The following is a 16,723-nucleotide window of genomic DNA, read 5'->3' as shown; positions in this document are numbered from 1 at the left end:
AAAGATATGAATTGAGCATGAATATAACGAGTTTTGCACAGCGTATTCCTTGTTTTATTTTATCATGAATAAAAGTTATTTTTTAAAAAATAAGACTAATGGACAGATTAACATAAATACAGTGTCCTGATGGAAAAGCCGAAAATTTATTTCTCTCCATAGCTGCTGTCTGACTTGCTGAGTTCCTCCAGGCATCTGCAGAATCTCTTGTGTTTGACGGGCATACTGTTCATCTAATTTTGTCTTTCCACGCTAAATTTAAAATCAAAAGTGAATAGATATATTTGGACTCGATGTCCTTATATTTAGGCGTGCTAGCAGGAAGGGTTTAAACCTCTTTAAAAACATTTCCCCTAGATTTCCAGTATCTGCTATTTCTTTTGATTACTGTGACTGAAGGGGGAAAACTTTGATTTTCATATCATGCAAACATATGTCATGGAATGATTTCACAGTAGGTTAAAATATCTTAAAATACAGGAGGAACTCAGTGGGTCAGGTAGCATCTATCGGAGGGAAGTGAACAGCAGATGTTTCAGGTTGACCCTTCATCTGCACAGAGCCATGGTTTTCATATGAATAGAAAAGATGCTATCTCACATCTAATGATAAATTTTTGATTCTGAATAAGACTATGGCAGGACACCTTTTATCATCTACCCTCTTCCTTTCAGCCCTGAAAAAGGGTCTCAACCCGAGCAAGACGTCCACTGTTTATTCACTTCCATATTCACCTGTCGAGTGGCTCCAGCATTTTGTGTGTGTTGCTTTGGATTTCCAGCAACTGCAGATATTCTCATCGTTTCAGACTGAAGAATTTGCATATTCTTCCACATGGCCACTGTAAGTTGCAGCAAAGTTCCTCGTTTAGACAATGATATAATCTTAATAGACTTGAGAGCCCATAAATAGATCAATGGAACGAAGGCTATCATCCTCGACCTCGAGGGATAGCCACCACGACGACGAATTTTAATAGACTGTGCCTTGTTCTTGGATTTCCATGCTTATCTCTCTGGCGAATCAGTGTTGATTACAAGCTCAAGCTCCAGACATTTAGTGGGTTAGGGTTCAAGTGGGTCTCTGCTGAATTTAGTTTTTGCAGATCTATAGTTTAGGTTGGATTTGTGATCATGGTTGTGGTTATCTGTTAATGCAATAATATGCTCTAGAGTGGTCCTGATCCCAGCATAGCAATCAGGTAATTTTCTGCTTTGTGTTAAACTTGACAAGCCTAAATTCCATTCAAAGGGTCAAATACTACAGAGCTAACCACCTAGCAACTAACCATAACTTTGTTGAGCTACATATTTGGAGTAGACACATCTAATGCACCAAGGTAGTATCAAGCTGTTCAGATTTTGTCAAGAACACCAAATAATGACTTCTATGTTACTTCTCTTATCCCATTAAGTGCGGTATCATGAACACCATAAAGGGTGCGACTGTTACAAACTCAGCCATCTGGCACAAGGTTTTGTATTAATAGACAACCACAACTACATGCAAACAGTTTGGACAAGCATTGAAAGATTTCAGACATGGGTAAGATGGCAATTTGCTGATTTAGAATGGTAAGAAGATTCTTCTAAATTAATTCAGGAACCATAATCACTTCACCTGATTTAGTTATCATTTCAACACAATGTAACTGTGACCAATCCTAGTAAAAGCCTGCAATGGGGTTGTCCAGTCCCATTGATCACCTTTCAAAACCCTCTCTCCCAGGGTCAGATGGCCAAGATATCCTGCTCTGCGGAAGGATCAGAAGTCCAGTTAAAGCCTAACTTCTGGGATGTTGATCTAGGAGAGAACACTGAGCTTGGTTCACTTATTCTTTCAGTGAAATTGGGGATTTCGGTGATTTGTTTCAAGTTCCTTGCTGTAGGTAGTGGAGGTCTTAAGCGTATGGAGGACAGGGATTACTACTACAGTAAAACCATTACTTTGTGCTGTCTGCAGTCTTAATTTTCAAGCAACCTTTTCTCCAACCAACTAAAAGCTGTACTAGTGCATCAGGAGCAAAAGTATAATTATGTTAAAGGTAAATATGAAAGCAATATAATCACACAGTCAGATAATGAGATGAAGTTCCCACTTGCTTCAAAATGGCAACAATTATACCAGTGCTTAAGAAGAATAATGAGAGCTGCCTTAGTGACTATCGCCAGGTAGCACTCACATCCAAAGTGATGAAATGCTGTGAGAGGTTGGTCACTACTAGACTGAACTCCTGCCTCAGCAAGGACCTGGACCCATTGCAATTTGCCAATTGCCACAATAGGTCAACAGGAGATGCAATCTCAATGGCTCTCCACACAGCTTTAGACCACCTGGACAACACAAACACCTACGTCAGGATGCTGTTCATCAACCATAGTTCAGCATTTAATACCATCATTTCCATAATCCTGATTGAGAAGTTGCAGAACCTGGGCCTCTCTACCTCCCTCTGCAATTTGATCCTCGACTTCCTAATTTCACACCACATGCCAGTGACAATAAACCTGATTCTGAATAACCAATTAACAAGGAATCTAGGCTAAGTTGAAATATGTTCATTTGCACATTGATATTTCCTGACCTAAATACAGATTAAAATAATCTATTTAAATAACCTACTTTTCCATTTTCCTCCAAAGATTTATAACTTGATGCCTATTTACACCATCCCCATGCCCACAGTACAGAGCTTTGTGGTATATGCATATTTAGAAATTTTATTCTAAGTTTCCTCATTCAAACCATCAGTGATCAGTGAAACGATTCCCCACGACATCCCATTCCTGTCACACAAAAAATCTGTTATTCCTTCTCTTTCTTGTTTGTCAATCAATTTTCAATCCATTGCAACTACATCCCAATCCCATACAATTTAATTTTGTACACCAACCTATTTAAAGATTAAAATTAGATTTATTTGTCACATGTACATCAAAACATTGCTACGATAATCAACATTGAGGGTTGTGTTGAGCAGCCCACAGGTGTTGCCAACAGCATACCACAACTCACCAACCCCGACTATACAACTTTGGAATCTGGTAGGAATTGGGACACCCAGAGGAAACTCATGTCGCCACAGGATGCATGTACATACTCCTTACGTACAGCGGCAGGAATTGAACTCTGATTGATGATTGCTGGTACTGTAAAGTGATGCACTAACCACTATCTACTGTGCTGCCCTATAATGTGGAGTTTTATCAAAGGTCATCATCAAGATCCAAATAATTCTTTGCTTCCTATTCTACAATGACTGTGACTATGTATGAAGAGTCCTATTATTGTATCCTTTTTACTAGTTTATCACTTCTCCTACTAATCTTAGTTTATACTGTCCATAGTTTCTAGTTTTCTTTCTCCTTTCCTCTTTAATAATGTTACATTTTCCATCTTCCAAAATGCAGGGACCACCACATTTTAGAACATGAAAACAAATGCATCACTAATTTTATGGCTGCCTGTGGATTTAATCGTAATCAGCTCCATCGTTTTGTCCTGCACTATTTTCTTACACTTTACACTTACACTTTAGCTCCTTCTTTCAGTGGAATCATTTTCCTAGCATTTCGGGACAGTTATTGTGTTCTTTTTAATGGAAGTTATTTCTTTGTTACACATCATTGGGGCACCACAGTAGTGTAGTGACTAGCATGATGCTATTACAGCCCAGGGCATTCCCCAATTCAACTTTGGCACTGCCAGCAAGGAGTTTCTACATTCTCCCTGTGAGTCTGTGGGTTTCCTCCCAGTCCAAAGATGAACCAGTTGGTGGGTCATTGTACATTGTCCTGTAATTAGGCTAGTGTTAAATTAGTGACTTGCTGGGTGATGTGGCTCATTTTGGCTGGAAGGCCCTGTTCCACATTGTATCTTTAAATAAATAACAAATACTTCCACTTTTGTCTTCACTAGTCTTTTTTCTGTCTTCATAGTTGTAGTTTTTAACCTTGTGCTTTCATGCACTTTGCAAGTTTACTCTCATACTTTTCTTGCTCTCCTAATCAATATCCTGGTCCTATAAAATGGGGAAATGTGGAAATGGTTCATTTTGGCAACAAAAAAATATAGTAGCTAATCTACCTGGAAAGGGTTTTTAGAGATTCGAGGTGCAGAGAAATCTAGAACCCGAGAATTCTGAATCGTACAGCACAAAAGCAGGTCATTTGGTTAGTACCTACCATTAAGTATACCTCATCAACTCCCCTCAGATGCTACCTCACTTCTACACTAAAAGCAATCCACTGCGGTCAGTTAACTTTTCAGCAGCATGCTGGTCATGGGAAGAAACCAGAGTATCCAGAAGAAGCCTATGCAGTAAAGAACATGTACCACCACACAGATAGTGCCTGAAGTCAGGCTTACGTACAGGACTCTGGTGCTGGGGTACCAGCTCTACTTGCAGTGGCACTGTGCTACCCAAATGTACAATTAACTAGAAATTAATATAGCAGTATATCAAGTTATGAAAACCAAGTGTTAGTGGTAGAGAAGTTAAATATAAAAGTAGAAAGGATATATACTCAATTTAGCACATTGAAGGCACCATATTTGGAATAATGTGCATGCTGGTCTCAGTATTTCAAGAAGAATGTAAATATATTGGATGCAGTTCAGAGGTTTCTTGAAATAACAACTGGAACAGCTAGAATAAAATACTCAGTTCTAATGTGGGGTCCTGACCTGAAAAGCCAACCATCCCTTTACTTTTACAGATGCTCATGATTCAGAGTTCCTTCAGTAGTCTTTTTTTGCTCCCGATCACAGCATCTGAAGTCTGGTGTGTCTTCACATGGAATGGGTGGGTTGTCTAACGAGGAAAGGTTGCCAGACTGGATTTGTGTCCACCAGAATTTTAAGACACAACTGACTTAAAACATAAACTAGGACAAATGTGGATAGGATGTTTCCTTCGCTGGAGAATTTAGAACAAACGGTTATTGCTTAATAACATAGGCACAGCCATTTAGAGGGAAAACATTTCTTTCCTTTGTGAGTACTGTTCCCTCTAAGCTGAGTACATAGCCTTTATTGCCATGCAGCTGTAATTTTCTTTTATATAATGTTTTCTGAAAGTGCTGTGTCATTTTCAGGCCATGTAAAATTTTCCTGCTCAGAGCATTGGTTGGATCACTTAGCTAAAAAAAAAATTGAGGGATTGTTATCTGTGGGTCAATTCCTCAGATTGCTGTGAAAACAGTCTCTGAATATACCAGGTCTATAAAAAGTATTCACCCCCCCCCCTTGGAAGTTTTCAGGTTTTATTGTTTTACAACTTTGAATCACAGTGAATTTAATTTGGCTTTTTTTTTAAAAAAAACCTCCAACAAAAAACTCTGTTGGAAGAGTGGAAACAGATCTCTACAAAGTGATCTGAATCAATTAAATATAAAACACAAAATAATTGGTTTAAGTAATCACCCCTTTCAAGTCAGTGTTTAGTAGATGTACCTTGATTATAGCTTGAGTCTGTGTGGATAGGTCTCTATCAACTTTGCAATTTTTCCCCATTTTTACAAAACTGCTCAAGCTGTCAGATTGCAATGGGATCATGAGTGAACAGCCCTTTTCAAGTCTGGCCACAAATTCTCAATTGGATTGAGGTCTGCACTTTGACCTGGCCACTCCAGGACATTAACTTTGGTGTTTTAACTTTGAGTTGCCATAGGTCTCTTGGTAGCCTCTCACTCATCCCCTTCTTGTAGTCACTCAGTTTTTGAGGATGGCCTGCTCTAGGCAAATTTATAGCTGTGCCATATTCTTTACATTTCTTGATTGACTTAACTGTACTCCAAGGGATATTCAGTGACTTGAAAATATTTGTGTCCATCTCCTGACTTGTGATTTTCAATAACCTTTTTTGCAGAGATGCTTGGAGTGTTCTTTTGTCTTCATGATGTAGTTTTTGCCAGGGTACTGACTCACCAGCAGTTGGACCTTCCAGACACAGTTGTATTTTTAAATACAATCAATTGAAACACCTTGATTGCACAGGTCTCCATTTAACTAATTATGTGATTTGGTATGTCATATTAAAGGAGGAGTGAATACTAATGCAATCAATTATTTTGTTTTATATTTTAATTTAGATCACTTGTTTTCACTTTCACACGAGTCCTTTTCTGTTGATCAGTGTCAAAAAAGCCAAATGAAATCCACTGTAATTCAATGTTGGAAAACAATAAAACATGAAAATTTTCAAGGGTTGTGAATACTTTTATAGGCACTGCAAATATGGCAGAGTAAGATTGATATTTGGTAATGAAAGTAGAGTAGATAAAAAATCATCAGGCTCCTCCAATCTGAGCTAATTCCACAACCCATGGACTCACACAAGATCTCAGCAACTCATATTCTCAGTATTATGCATGTTAATTTATTATTATTACAATTATTTGTCTATTTTGTATTTGCAGTTTACCTTCTTTTGCACATTGTCAAGTCTTTGTATTTTTTCATTGATTGTTATATTTCTTTATTCTATTGTAAATGCCTGCAAGAAAATGAACCCCAGGGTAGTATACAGCGACATATACAAGCTTTGATAATAAATTTACATTTCCAGTATCTTCTGCAAGAATGTACCACCTTTTCAGATGCAAGGTATTGGGAAACAATTCGAGGGGTTCCACAAAAATATCTTAGTTCAGGACAGCAGCATTACTGTAGCAATTTATTGAAAAGTGGTGCGTGGCAGACCCTTTGAGCAGCCAGCAATTCCCTGATTTAATCCTAGCCAAATCAAAGGACAATTTACAATGACTAATTAACCTATCAATTGATAGGTCTTTGAACTGTGGGAGGAAACCAGAGCACCCAGAGAAAACTCACCTGACCATGAGAGTATGTAGAAACTCCTTACAGGTAGCAGCACAAAATCAACGCAGATCACTGCTGCTGTAAAGTGTTGTGCTAACCACTACACTATATGATCCAGCAATTTATCACCTTTCTCTTAGCTTACATGTTTATTTAATCATTCTACCCTCCAACACAAGCTATTCTTTAAAAAAAATTAGGAACACCAGTACGTTATACAACTTTCAATTAGCACATTCACTTTCATAGGCTGAGAACATTCCTTTAACAGTACAGATTACCACATCAGTCCAATTATAGAAAGAATGTTTATTGTAAAATGTTCCACACAAATATTGAGGAGAGAATACAGTCTACATCATTATGAAAAGCCATTCAGTACAGTACATAGGAAGCATTTACTAGACTCTTGAAACTATGAAACAATCAGCTGGAACTCAAGTACAGCAATAACAAATCTACTTGCAAGTTCAAAACAATGAAAAACGTTAGAACTAATATAGGCTTCGGAGAATGACAGGGGATATGATCATTTGTCCACATCAATTCAGGAAGTCACGCTAAGTTACTCTAAATCTGTATCAAATGGTAATGCATCAACCTCTCCCTCCAGAATCTTATCTTCATCACCTTCAAGACACTCCTCAGGGTCCTTGTTTGCATCATCGTCTGCTTCTCCCAAGTCTTCTTCAGCTTCAGGGTCTCCCTCTGTCTCCTCCATTTCTTCATCCACTGTATTAACTGGCTCTTCAGATGTATCTACTCCTTCTATGGTAACATTCTCTTCCCCATCTTCACCCTCACCACCTTCATCTTCTCCCTCCCCACCTTCCCCCTCTGCTTCACCTTCTCCCACATTCTCTCCACCTTCTTTCTTCTCGCCTTCATTGGTACTATCATTGAGCCCATCATCCTCAGCGTCACCCTCACCCTCATGCAATCCTCCCTCCTCTTCATCTTTGTCATCTGGATCATCGGTGAATGGTTTTTCACCCTGTAGAATTAATCATAATAAATAAAATTCACTATAGTTGACTGGTAATCTAAGGTTTACCACCAAAGGGGTATCATCCAGAGAGTTTAGTCCTTTTACAAGAGGCACCATTTTGTTCGAGCATTCATAAATCAAAACCTACTTACAAACAGAAATCCCGAGTATCAAAACTAAATGCCTACTTCATTTCAGAACTAGTTTTATTTGCATGAAGTATTACAATATTACTTGAAAAATGTTTACACAAGCTATTTCAAAATCAGTGTTGGTGCTAGAACAAAGTTATATCAGTACCAGCAAGCACAAAGGAAACAATGATTTGTAATCAAAGTTTAAAGTTTAATGCTTTCAAAGCTAACAAGTTATTGGGATAACGCAACAGAAATTTATCCCAAGCCAAACAGGAATAGTCATAAGAATACTACAGAACAGAAACACACACAACTCTGGCTCCAAAATTATGGAATTCAGACACTATATAAAAATAACATTCTTACCTTGACATATTTCTCTAACATTGTTGCGATGTTACTGTTATTCAGAATGCTCTTAGCAATAACCAGGCTACCATTTTTGGCTCTGTAAAGAGCAAGCTAGAAAGGAGCAACACAGCATAAACATTGTTAAAATGTGACTGTTCAGATTATGAAAATGTTCTTTTTGGAGAAAAGCAAAGTATACATAACGTTTAGCAACGTGTACACTCCTCATTATTGCTGCTCACTCAAGTTTACCCAATATAATTTTCAATCTTAGCTGAAGTAATACTGGGCAGAGCAGTGGGACTACCTATGTTGCTCATGTAGAATCAGTACACACTGGAGCAACTGAAAGGACACTTCCTGTGTTGCAACCAGTCTGTGATGATTCAACTGCCTGTCAGAATTTATGGATATTGTTTCAGTACAATTTTTACTAAAATAACACCCTATTGTAAAATTCCTGCCATCATTAGTGTTGGGAAAGCATATTTGCTTGTAAAGAGTCAAGAGATGATGTATGGGAAAAGTGACTTCACAACAAACCCTTCTTCATTTAAAAGATCTCTACCCCCTTGCAGTTAAATCAGTGGTTTGATGCCCACTTGTCATCACAGCAGGGCAGCTCAGGTAACTCCAGCAACCACAGGCGAGGCAGTTATAGGGGACAAAATACCATAACCCATTGGAAAATGGTGAAAGCACAAGTCTGGCTGTGCATTCTACCCCCATTTCTCCCTTCAAATGAAAGCATGGACACATCAGTGCAAGATAGCATGACTGACCATGTGAGTTTGGGGGAAGGGGGGGGGGGGTGTTGGAGGTAGATGATTGAGAGAAGAACAGGGTACAATAACAGGGTAGTTAGTACCGCTGCTTCACAGATCCACTGGCTTGGCTCCAATCCTGATCTCAGTTGCCACTCTGCATATTCTCTCTGGGACCACCAAGGTTTCCCCCATGGTGCTCTAGTTTTCTCAAATATACCAATAGGTTAATTGCTTAACTTACAGTATACAAGATAGCAAGAGAGTCAAAGTTGATTAGAGAAATTATCCTGTAGGGTGCAGATTAAGGGAGAACACGGGGTGGGAGGTAGGGAAATAGGAATAATGGGATGGCTCTGTTGGGAACTGGCATGAACTCGACGAGGCGCATTGTGGTGCTCCGTTTTATTTTGAAGCTGTTCACTTACTTTTCGGTTCCTGATGTGGTCAGGTGACCTTAAATGTTGTCCAATGAAACCAGTCTGCATTGGGATGAAGAGATCACAAGCCATGCAATGAGCTGCCTCCACCTTCTTCATGCACTGTTCCATACCAAAACCTGCCATAGAACCAGGAGTCAGTGATGGCAAAAGAAAATAAGTGATTAATAAATTGAAAGGATCCCCTGAAGTACAGTCTTAAATTGTCCAGTCTAGAAAGATAGAAGGTTTTGCAGACAGTAAAACTGAATTAATGTTTTGAGGTCAATGACTCTTCTCCATAACAGCAAGGTTATCTATTTGGAATACCATTCAGTTCCATTTCACTTCAGATCTCCAGCATATTACAAGTAGTTTGTGATCGAGAACCCACTCAATCACTTTTCATTTACAAAGATAAATTAAATCCAGTTCCAACATCAATTGTAAAATTCTACCCAGCAACAACCAGAGTTAGAACCATAGAACATGACAGCACAGAAACAGGCATTTTGGCCCTTCTTGGCTGTGCCAAACCATTTTTCTGCCTAGTCCCACTGACCTGCACCTGGGCCATATCCCTCCATACCCCTCTCATCCATGTACCTGTCCAAGTTTTTCTTAAATGTCAAAAGTGAGTCCACATTCACCACTTCATCTGGCATCCACACTCCCACCACTCTCTGCATGAAGCCCCCCACCAATGTTCTCTTTAAACTTTCCCCTCTTCATCCTTAACCCATGACCTCTGGTTTTATTCTCCCCTGGCCTCAGTGGAAAAAGCCTGCTTGCATTCACTATCTATACCCATCATAATTTTATATACCTCTGTCAAATCTCCCCTCATTCTTCTACGCTCCAGGGAATAAAGTCCTAACTTATTCAACCTTTCTCTGTAACTCAGTTTCTCAAGTCCCGGCAACATCCTTGTAAACCTTCTCTGAACTCTTTCAACCTTATTAATATCCTTCCTGTAATTAGGTGACCAAAACTGCACACAATACTCCAAATTCGGTCTCACTAATGTCTTATACAACCTCACCATTACATTCCAATTCATACTCAATACTTTGATTTATAAAGGCCAATGTACTAAAAGCTTTTTTTACAACCCTATCTACCTGTGATGCCACTTTTAGAGAATTATGTACCTGTACTCCCAGATCCCTCTGTTCTACTGCACTCCTCAGTGTCCTACCATTTACCTTGTATGTTCTACCTTGGTTTGACCTTCCGAAGTGCAATACCTCACACTTGTCCACATTAAACTCCATCTGCCATTTTTCAGCCCATTCCTCCAACTGGTCCGAATCCCTCTGTAAGCTTTGAAAACCTTCCTCACTGTCCACTACATCTCCAATCTTTGTATCATCAGCAAATTTGCTGATCCAATTTGCCACATTATCATCCAGATCATTGATACAAATGACAAATAACAATGGACCCAGCACAGATCCCTGTGGCACACCACTAGTCACAGGCCTCCACTCAGAGTAGCAATGCTCCACTACCACTCTCTGGCTTCTTCCATTGAGCCAATGTCTAATCCAATTTACTACTTCTCCATGTATACCTAGCGACTGAGTCTTCCTAACTAACCTCCCATACGGGACCTTGTCAAAGGCCTTACTGAAGTCCATGTATACAACATCCACTGCCTTCCTTTCATCCACTTTCCTGGAAACTTCCTCGAAAAAGTCTAATAGATTGGTTAAACATGACCTACCACACACAAAGCCATGCTGACTTTTTCTAATAAGTCCCTGTCTATCCAAATACTTGCAGATCCTATCTCTTAGTATTCCTTCCAATAATTTACCTACTACCGATATCAAACTTATCGGCCTATAATTTCCCAGCTTACTCTTTGAGCCTTTTTTTAAACAATGAAACTACATGAGCTATCCTTCAATCCTCCGGCACCTGACCCGTGGATTTTGACATTTTAAATATTTCTGCCAGGGCCCCTGCAATTTCAACACTAGTCTCCTATAACCTGTCAGGTCCTGGGAATTTATCTACTCTGATTTGCCTCTAGATAGCAAGCACCTCCTCCTCTTTAATCCATACAAGTTCTGTGACCTCCCTACTTGTTTGCCTTGTTTCCATAGACTCCATTTCAGTTTCCTTAGTAAATACAGATGCAAAAACCCATTTAATATCTCTCCCATTTCTTTTGGTTCAATACATAGCCGACCACTCTGTTCTTGAAGAGGAAGAATGTTATCCCTTACTATCCTTTTGCTCTTAACATATCTGTAGAAGCTCTTAGGATTATCCTTCACCCTGACTGCCAAAGTAACCTCATGACTTCTTTTAGCCCTCCTGATTTATTTAAGTAATTTCTTATTCTTTTTATACTTCTCAAGCATCTTATTTTCTCCCGGTTGCCTATTCATCTTTTTCTTCTTCTTTATCAAAGTTCCAATATCCCTCGAGAACCAAGGTTCCTTATTCTTTTTCATTTTGCCTTTAACCCTGACCGGAACATACAAACTCTGCACTCTCAAAATTTCTCCTTTGAAGAAATTAACAATCACATCCCTGCCAGAGAACAACCTGTCCCAATCTACGCCTTTTAAGATCCGTTCAAATTTGGCCTTTTTCCAGTTCAGAACTTCAACCCGAGGACCAGATCTATCTTTATCCATGATCAAGTTGAAATTAATGACATTATGATCACTTGAACCAAAGTGTTCCCCTACACACACTTCCGTCACCTGCCCTAACTCATTTCCTGATAGGAAATCTAATATTGCATCCTCCCTAATTGGTACATCTATATATTGATTTAGAAAACTTTCCTGAACACATTTCACAAACTCTAACACATCTGGACCTTTAACAGTATGGGAGTCCCAATCAATGCATGGAAAATTAAAATCCCCTACAATCACAACTTTGTCTCCTGCAGTTGTCTGATCTCTCTCTGCAGATTTGCTCCTCCAATTCTCACTGACTATTGGGTGGTCTTTAATACAGCCCTATTAATGTGGTCATACCTTGCCTGTTTCTCAGCTCCACCCATATGGCCTCAGCAGACAAGACCTCTAATCTGTCCTCCGAAGCACTGCTGTAATATTTTCCCTGACTAGCAAAGCCGCCCCCCCCCCCCCCCCACCCTTCATCCCTCTGCTTCTATCATGTTTAAACCATCGGAACCCTGGAACATTGCACTGCCAGTCCTACCCCTCCTGTAGCCAAGTTTCAGTCATGGCTATGATGTCATAATTCTACATGTCAATCCAGGCCCTCAGCTCTTCTGCCTTTCCCTCAATACTCCTCGCATTGAAATATACACACCTCAGAAGATTATTACTACCACACACCACCTTACTATTTGTGACTTTGCATACTAACATCATTTATTTTTACCCCCATTCCACTATCTGCTCTAGCACTCTGGTTGCCATCCCCCTGCAAATCTAATTTGAACCCTCTCCAATAACACTAGCAAACCTCCCTGCAAGTATACTGGTCCCCTTGTAGTTCAGGTGTAACCCGTCTCTCTTGTACAGGTCCCACCTGCCCCAATGATCTAGAAATCTGAAACCCTGCCCCCTGCACCAGTTTCTCAGCCATGTGTTCATCTGCCAGAGCATCCTACTCTTATCCTCACTGGCACGTGGCACAGGCAGCAATCCAGAGATTACTACCCTCGAGGTCCTATTTTTCAACTTCCTACCAAGCTCTCTGTACTCACTCTTGGGCATCTCCTATGTCACTGGTACCGATGTGTACCATAACATCTGGCTAATCACCCTCCCACTTCAGAATGCTGTGCACGCCAGAGACATCCCTGACCCTGGCACCCAGGAGGCAACAAACCATCCAGGAGTCTCTGTCATGACTACAGAATCTCCTGTCTGTACTCATGACTATGAAGTCCCCCATCACTACCGCTCTCTTCTTTCTCCCTCCCTTCTGCACTGCAGAACCAGACTCAGCGCCAAAGATCCTGCTGCCGCAGCTTGTCCCAGTTAAGCCCCCCCCCACCAACAGTATCCAAATCGGTATACCTGTTTTGGAGGGGAATGGCCACGGGGAACCCTGAACTACCTGCCCTTTTCTCTTCCCTCGCCAATTGGTAACCCAATTACCTGTGCCCTGTTCCTTAGGTATAACTACCTCCTGGAAGCTACTATCTATAAACGGCTCAGTCTCCTGAATGATCCGGAGGTCATCCAGCTCCTGCTCCAGTTCCCTAACGCAGTCTGTTAGGAGCTGCAGCTGGATGCATTTCTTGCAGATATTGTTGTCAGGGGCACCAGAGGTCTCCCTGACTTCCCACACCCAGTTCAAGTGTAGTAAAGTTTTAATTTAATAAACTTGACAGTCTTTTAAGCTCCACGGCTGCAAAACGATTTTCAGACTTAGTAAAACTTCTTGATAAGGATGGGAGAAGGAAGAAGGAAAGGAGCAAGAATGATAAGTAACATAAGTAACTATACCAATATCTGGCCTTTGGATCACTAAGTATTTAAACAAATATTTATAGTCCGTTTGTGCAATATACAGCTTTTCTCTTTGGAGAAAAGGAGGCTGAGAAGTAACTAACAGAAGGGTGTAAGATTATGACAGGTATTTATGAAGTGGATAGCCAGCAGTTCCCCCCAAGCCCCAAGAGTGCCAATGGCTATCAGAGTCCATTCTTTTAAGATGAGTGGAGGAAAGTTTAGATGAGATGTCAGATAGTGATATTTTTTTCCAAAACAGAAAGTGTTAAGTTCCTGGAACGCATTGTGAGGTGGTAGACATTAGGGATTTTGTTTTGGAGCTCTTAAATAGGTACATGAATGAAAGAAAAATGGAGGGCTTTGTACTATGGTTAGATTGATCATGAAGTAGGTTAAAAGATTGGCACAATATCATGGATCAAAGGGCTTGATCTGTGCTGTACTGTTGTATGTTCTGTGTCCCAAATATTTGATAGGTTGAAGAACAGGGAAGTGGGACAGAACAGGAGTTGAAGCTTATATCAACCACAATCATTAAAAGGCAGGGCAGAGCCAGATGGACAACTCCTCCCTACTGATTTTCTTGTGCACAAGCTTAAATTCTTCAGTTCCTGCATTCACAGAGTGCTTGCCTACTGCATCACTAAATCATTGTAGAAAATAGAACAAATTGCTACAATTTTATACCTTGTACAAATATAATTTAAACAATATTAAATACAAAAGATATTTTGGTTTCCAGCATACCTTGAAGTACATTGTGCTGCTGCATTAGTTGCATTAATTGCTTTTTAAGAATAGTTTCATCTCCTATCTGCTCTCGACGCTTTTGTGTTTTCTTATTCTTGTTTGAAATGTATTCCTGAAACAAAGTGCAAAGACAATTTGTATATAAAAGTTAGTATTTAACATCTCCCACCCCCACTGATTACAACTAATTGATGACTGACATGGACCAGATGGGGTACTTGCACAATCTCAGCTCTGCACTGATCACAGTCAACTGGCTCAAGGAATGAATCCATTTTCACATGTTGAAAAGTCACTGATGTTGAACATGTGTACTGGTGGCACCCAAGTCATGATGGGTATGTACTTAGAAAATACTTATGATCTTCCATAACATGAAGCTGTTTTATCTGTGTATGCATTAAAATAAGAGTTGAAGGGAAAATAATTTGTGCTCATTTATTTACTTACTTTTTCCTCTTACTCCCCATACAAAATTCTGCATGAGCTAGTTTTATTCTACACCTCAAATTTTTGGACAGTGATTTACAAATTCTGTAAGAGTGGACCCCAACAGCCATAATGCAGGGGTCATCTGTATATGCAAGTAAAATGAGACAGTTATGGCACCTGATGGTTATAAAATTCAAAACTGCACAATAGGCACAACCATTACTTTAGTTAAGCACCAAAAGAGTAAGTTTAAAGAACAGAATTACCTTCACTACCAAGTCTGAAAATATCTACATTTTCTTGAGCATATTACATGGTAGAAAGCACTTGAATCACAGTATAAAATGTATTGAATGAACTTTAAATTTCAGTCGGATCAAATGATAGTCAATATCAGTTTACTAAAATTTCAAATCACCAGCACTCTCTGAATTTAGTTCTCAATACACAAAAGTTGCTCAGTTGAAAACAATTAATGAAGTTTGTCACATTTTAAATGAGAAGCTTTGAAATTCAGCTGCTCAAATCAACAGATTAATAGAAGTGCCAGCAAATCAGAAGATATGTCAACACATAATCAATACATTGTAGTTATAAATTACATGGCAAAGAATACTAATCTAGACTCTGTATTAGGTGTCATTTTTACCAGGGAACAGGTTCTAATTCACAATTACTACCAAGTAATCCATGATCCCTGAACACATTTAGAACTGTAGAGATGTAAACAAGGAAAGCATCTAACTTGTTACAAGAATAGCACAAACAAAATGCTGGAGGAACAGGTCAGGCAGCATCGATGGAAAGGAGTAACGAGCTAACATTTCAGGCCTTGACCCTTCAAACTTGGAAAGAGGGAAGAAGACAGAATAACAAGGTGGCAGGGTGGAAGAAAGTTAATGTATTGGTGGACGAGGATATGAAGTGAGAAAGTAGGTGGTGATAGGTGGAAAAGATAAAGGGCTGAAGGAGAAATTTGATAGGAGTGACTGCAATTGTATAATGCCAATATACATAATCAAACCATACAATTTATTCATCATTGAGGTAAGGTCATTGAGCATTCAACTGAGGGAGCCAAATAAGGATCAGGTTTTTAAAGGAAATGCCTCAAGCTTTTATATCCTGAAATCTAAAAAATTCAAACACTTCAATATACATACATCCAAGAAGTCAGCAGTTTCAGGTTTGAGCTTGGACCCAATAAATTTTAAAGTTTCCTTATGAAATCTGCTTTTCATGTGATTAGCAATTTCTTCATCTTCAAACGTACGAAACTTACAGACTGAACAGGCATATGTTATCCTGCAAGAAACAGAAAAATTAGCTTAAGAACTCATCCTGCCCTGGCCATACTCATAGCCTAATGAAGCATTTTCTTACTCTTCCAAGTACATTTGATTTGTATTTAACCAAATGGAATTACATTTGTAATATTAAGATCAAACTTAATTATAAAGGTGACTGGCAAAGCAACTAAGATATACAGGTCACAGACATCGCTTATCTTCTATCAGATAACTGAATGCTCTTAATTGGAATAATCTTTTCGATTGTACTTAACATAGCACTCTAAAATGACTTGAGAGTTGTGTACAAGAGG

General features: G+C 39.3%; 1 protein-coding gene across 9 annotated transcripts in view; it reads right to left on the bottom strand.

Annotated features, from left to right (window-relative positions):
- Positions 1 to 7,111: 7,111 nt before the first annotated feature.
- Positions 7,112 to 16,723, bottom strand: part of LOC132406391 (A-kinase anchor protein 8-like) — a 32,921-nt gene continuing 23,309 nt past the window's right edge. For all 9 annotated transcript variants that reach the window (XM_059991998.1, XM_059991999.1, XM_059992001.1 and 6 more), the window contains 5 exons: positions 16,284 to 16,425; positions 14,686 to 14,800; positions 9,491 to 9,621; positions 8,314 to 8,409; positions 7,112 to 7,816 (listed from right to left, as the gene is read on the bottom strand). In XM_059991998.1, coding sequence (XP_059847981.1) covers positions 7,388 to 7,816; positions 8,314 to 8,409; positions 9,491 to 9,621; positions 14,686 to 14,800; positions 16,284 to 16,425 — 913 coding nt within the window. In that variant the 3' untranslated portion in view covers positions 7,112 to 7,387. The remainder of the gene's footprint in view (positions 7,817 to 8,313; positions 8,410 to 9,490; positions 9,622 to 14,685; positions 14,801 to 16,283; positions 16,426 to 16,723) is intronic.

Source organism: Hypanus sabinus, chromosome 16, assembly GCF_030144855.1.
Source record: "Hypanus sabinus isolate sHypSab1 chromosome 16, sHypSab1.hap1, whole genome shotgun sequence".
In the NCBI taxonomy this organism is placed as follows: Eukaryota; Metazoa; Chordata; class Chondrichthyes; order Myliobatiformes; family Dasyatidae; genus Hypanus; species Hypanus sabinus.
Note: the sequence above shows the minus strand (reverse complement) of the source record. Positions and strands in the feature narration are given on the sequence as shown.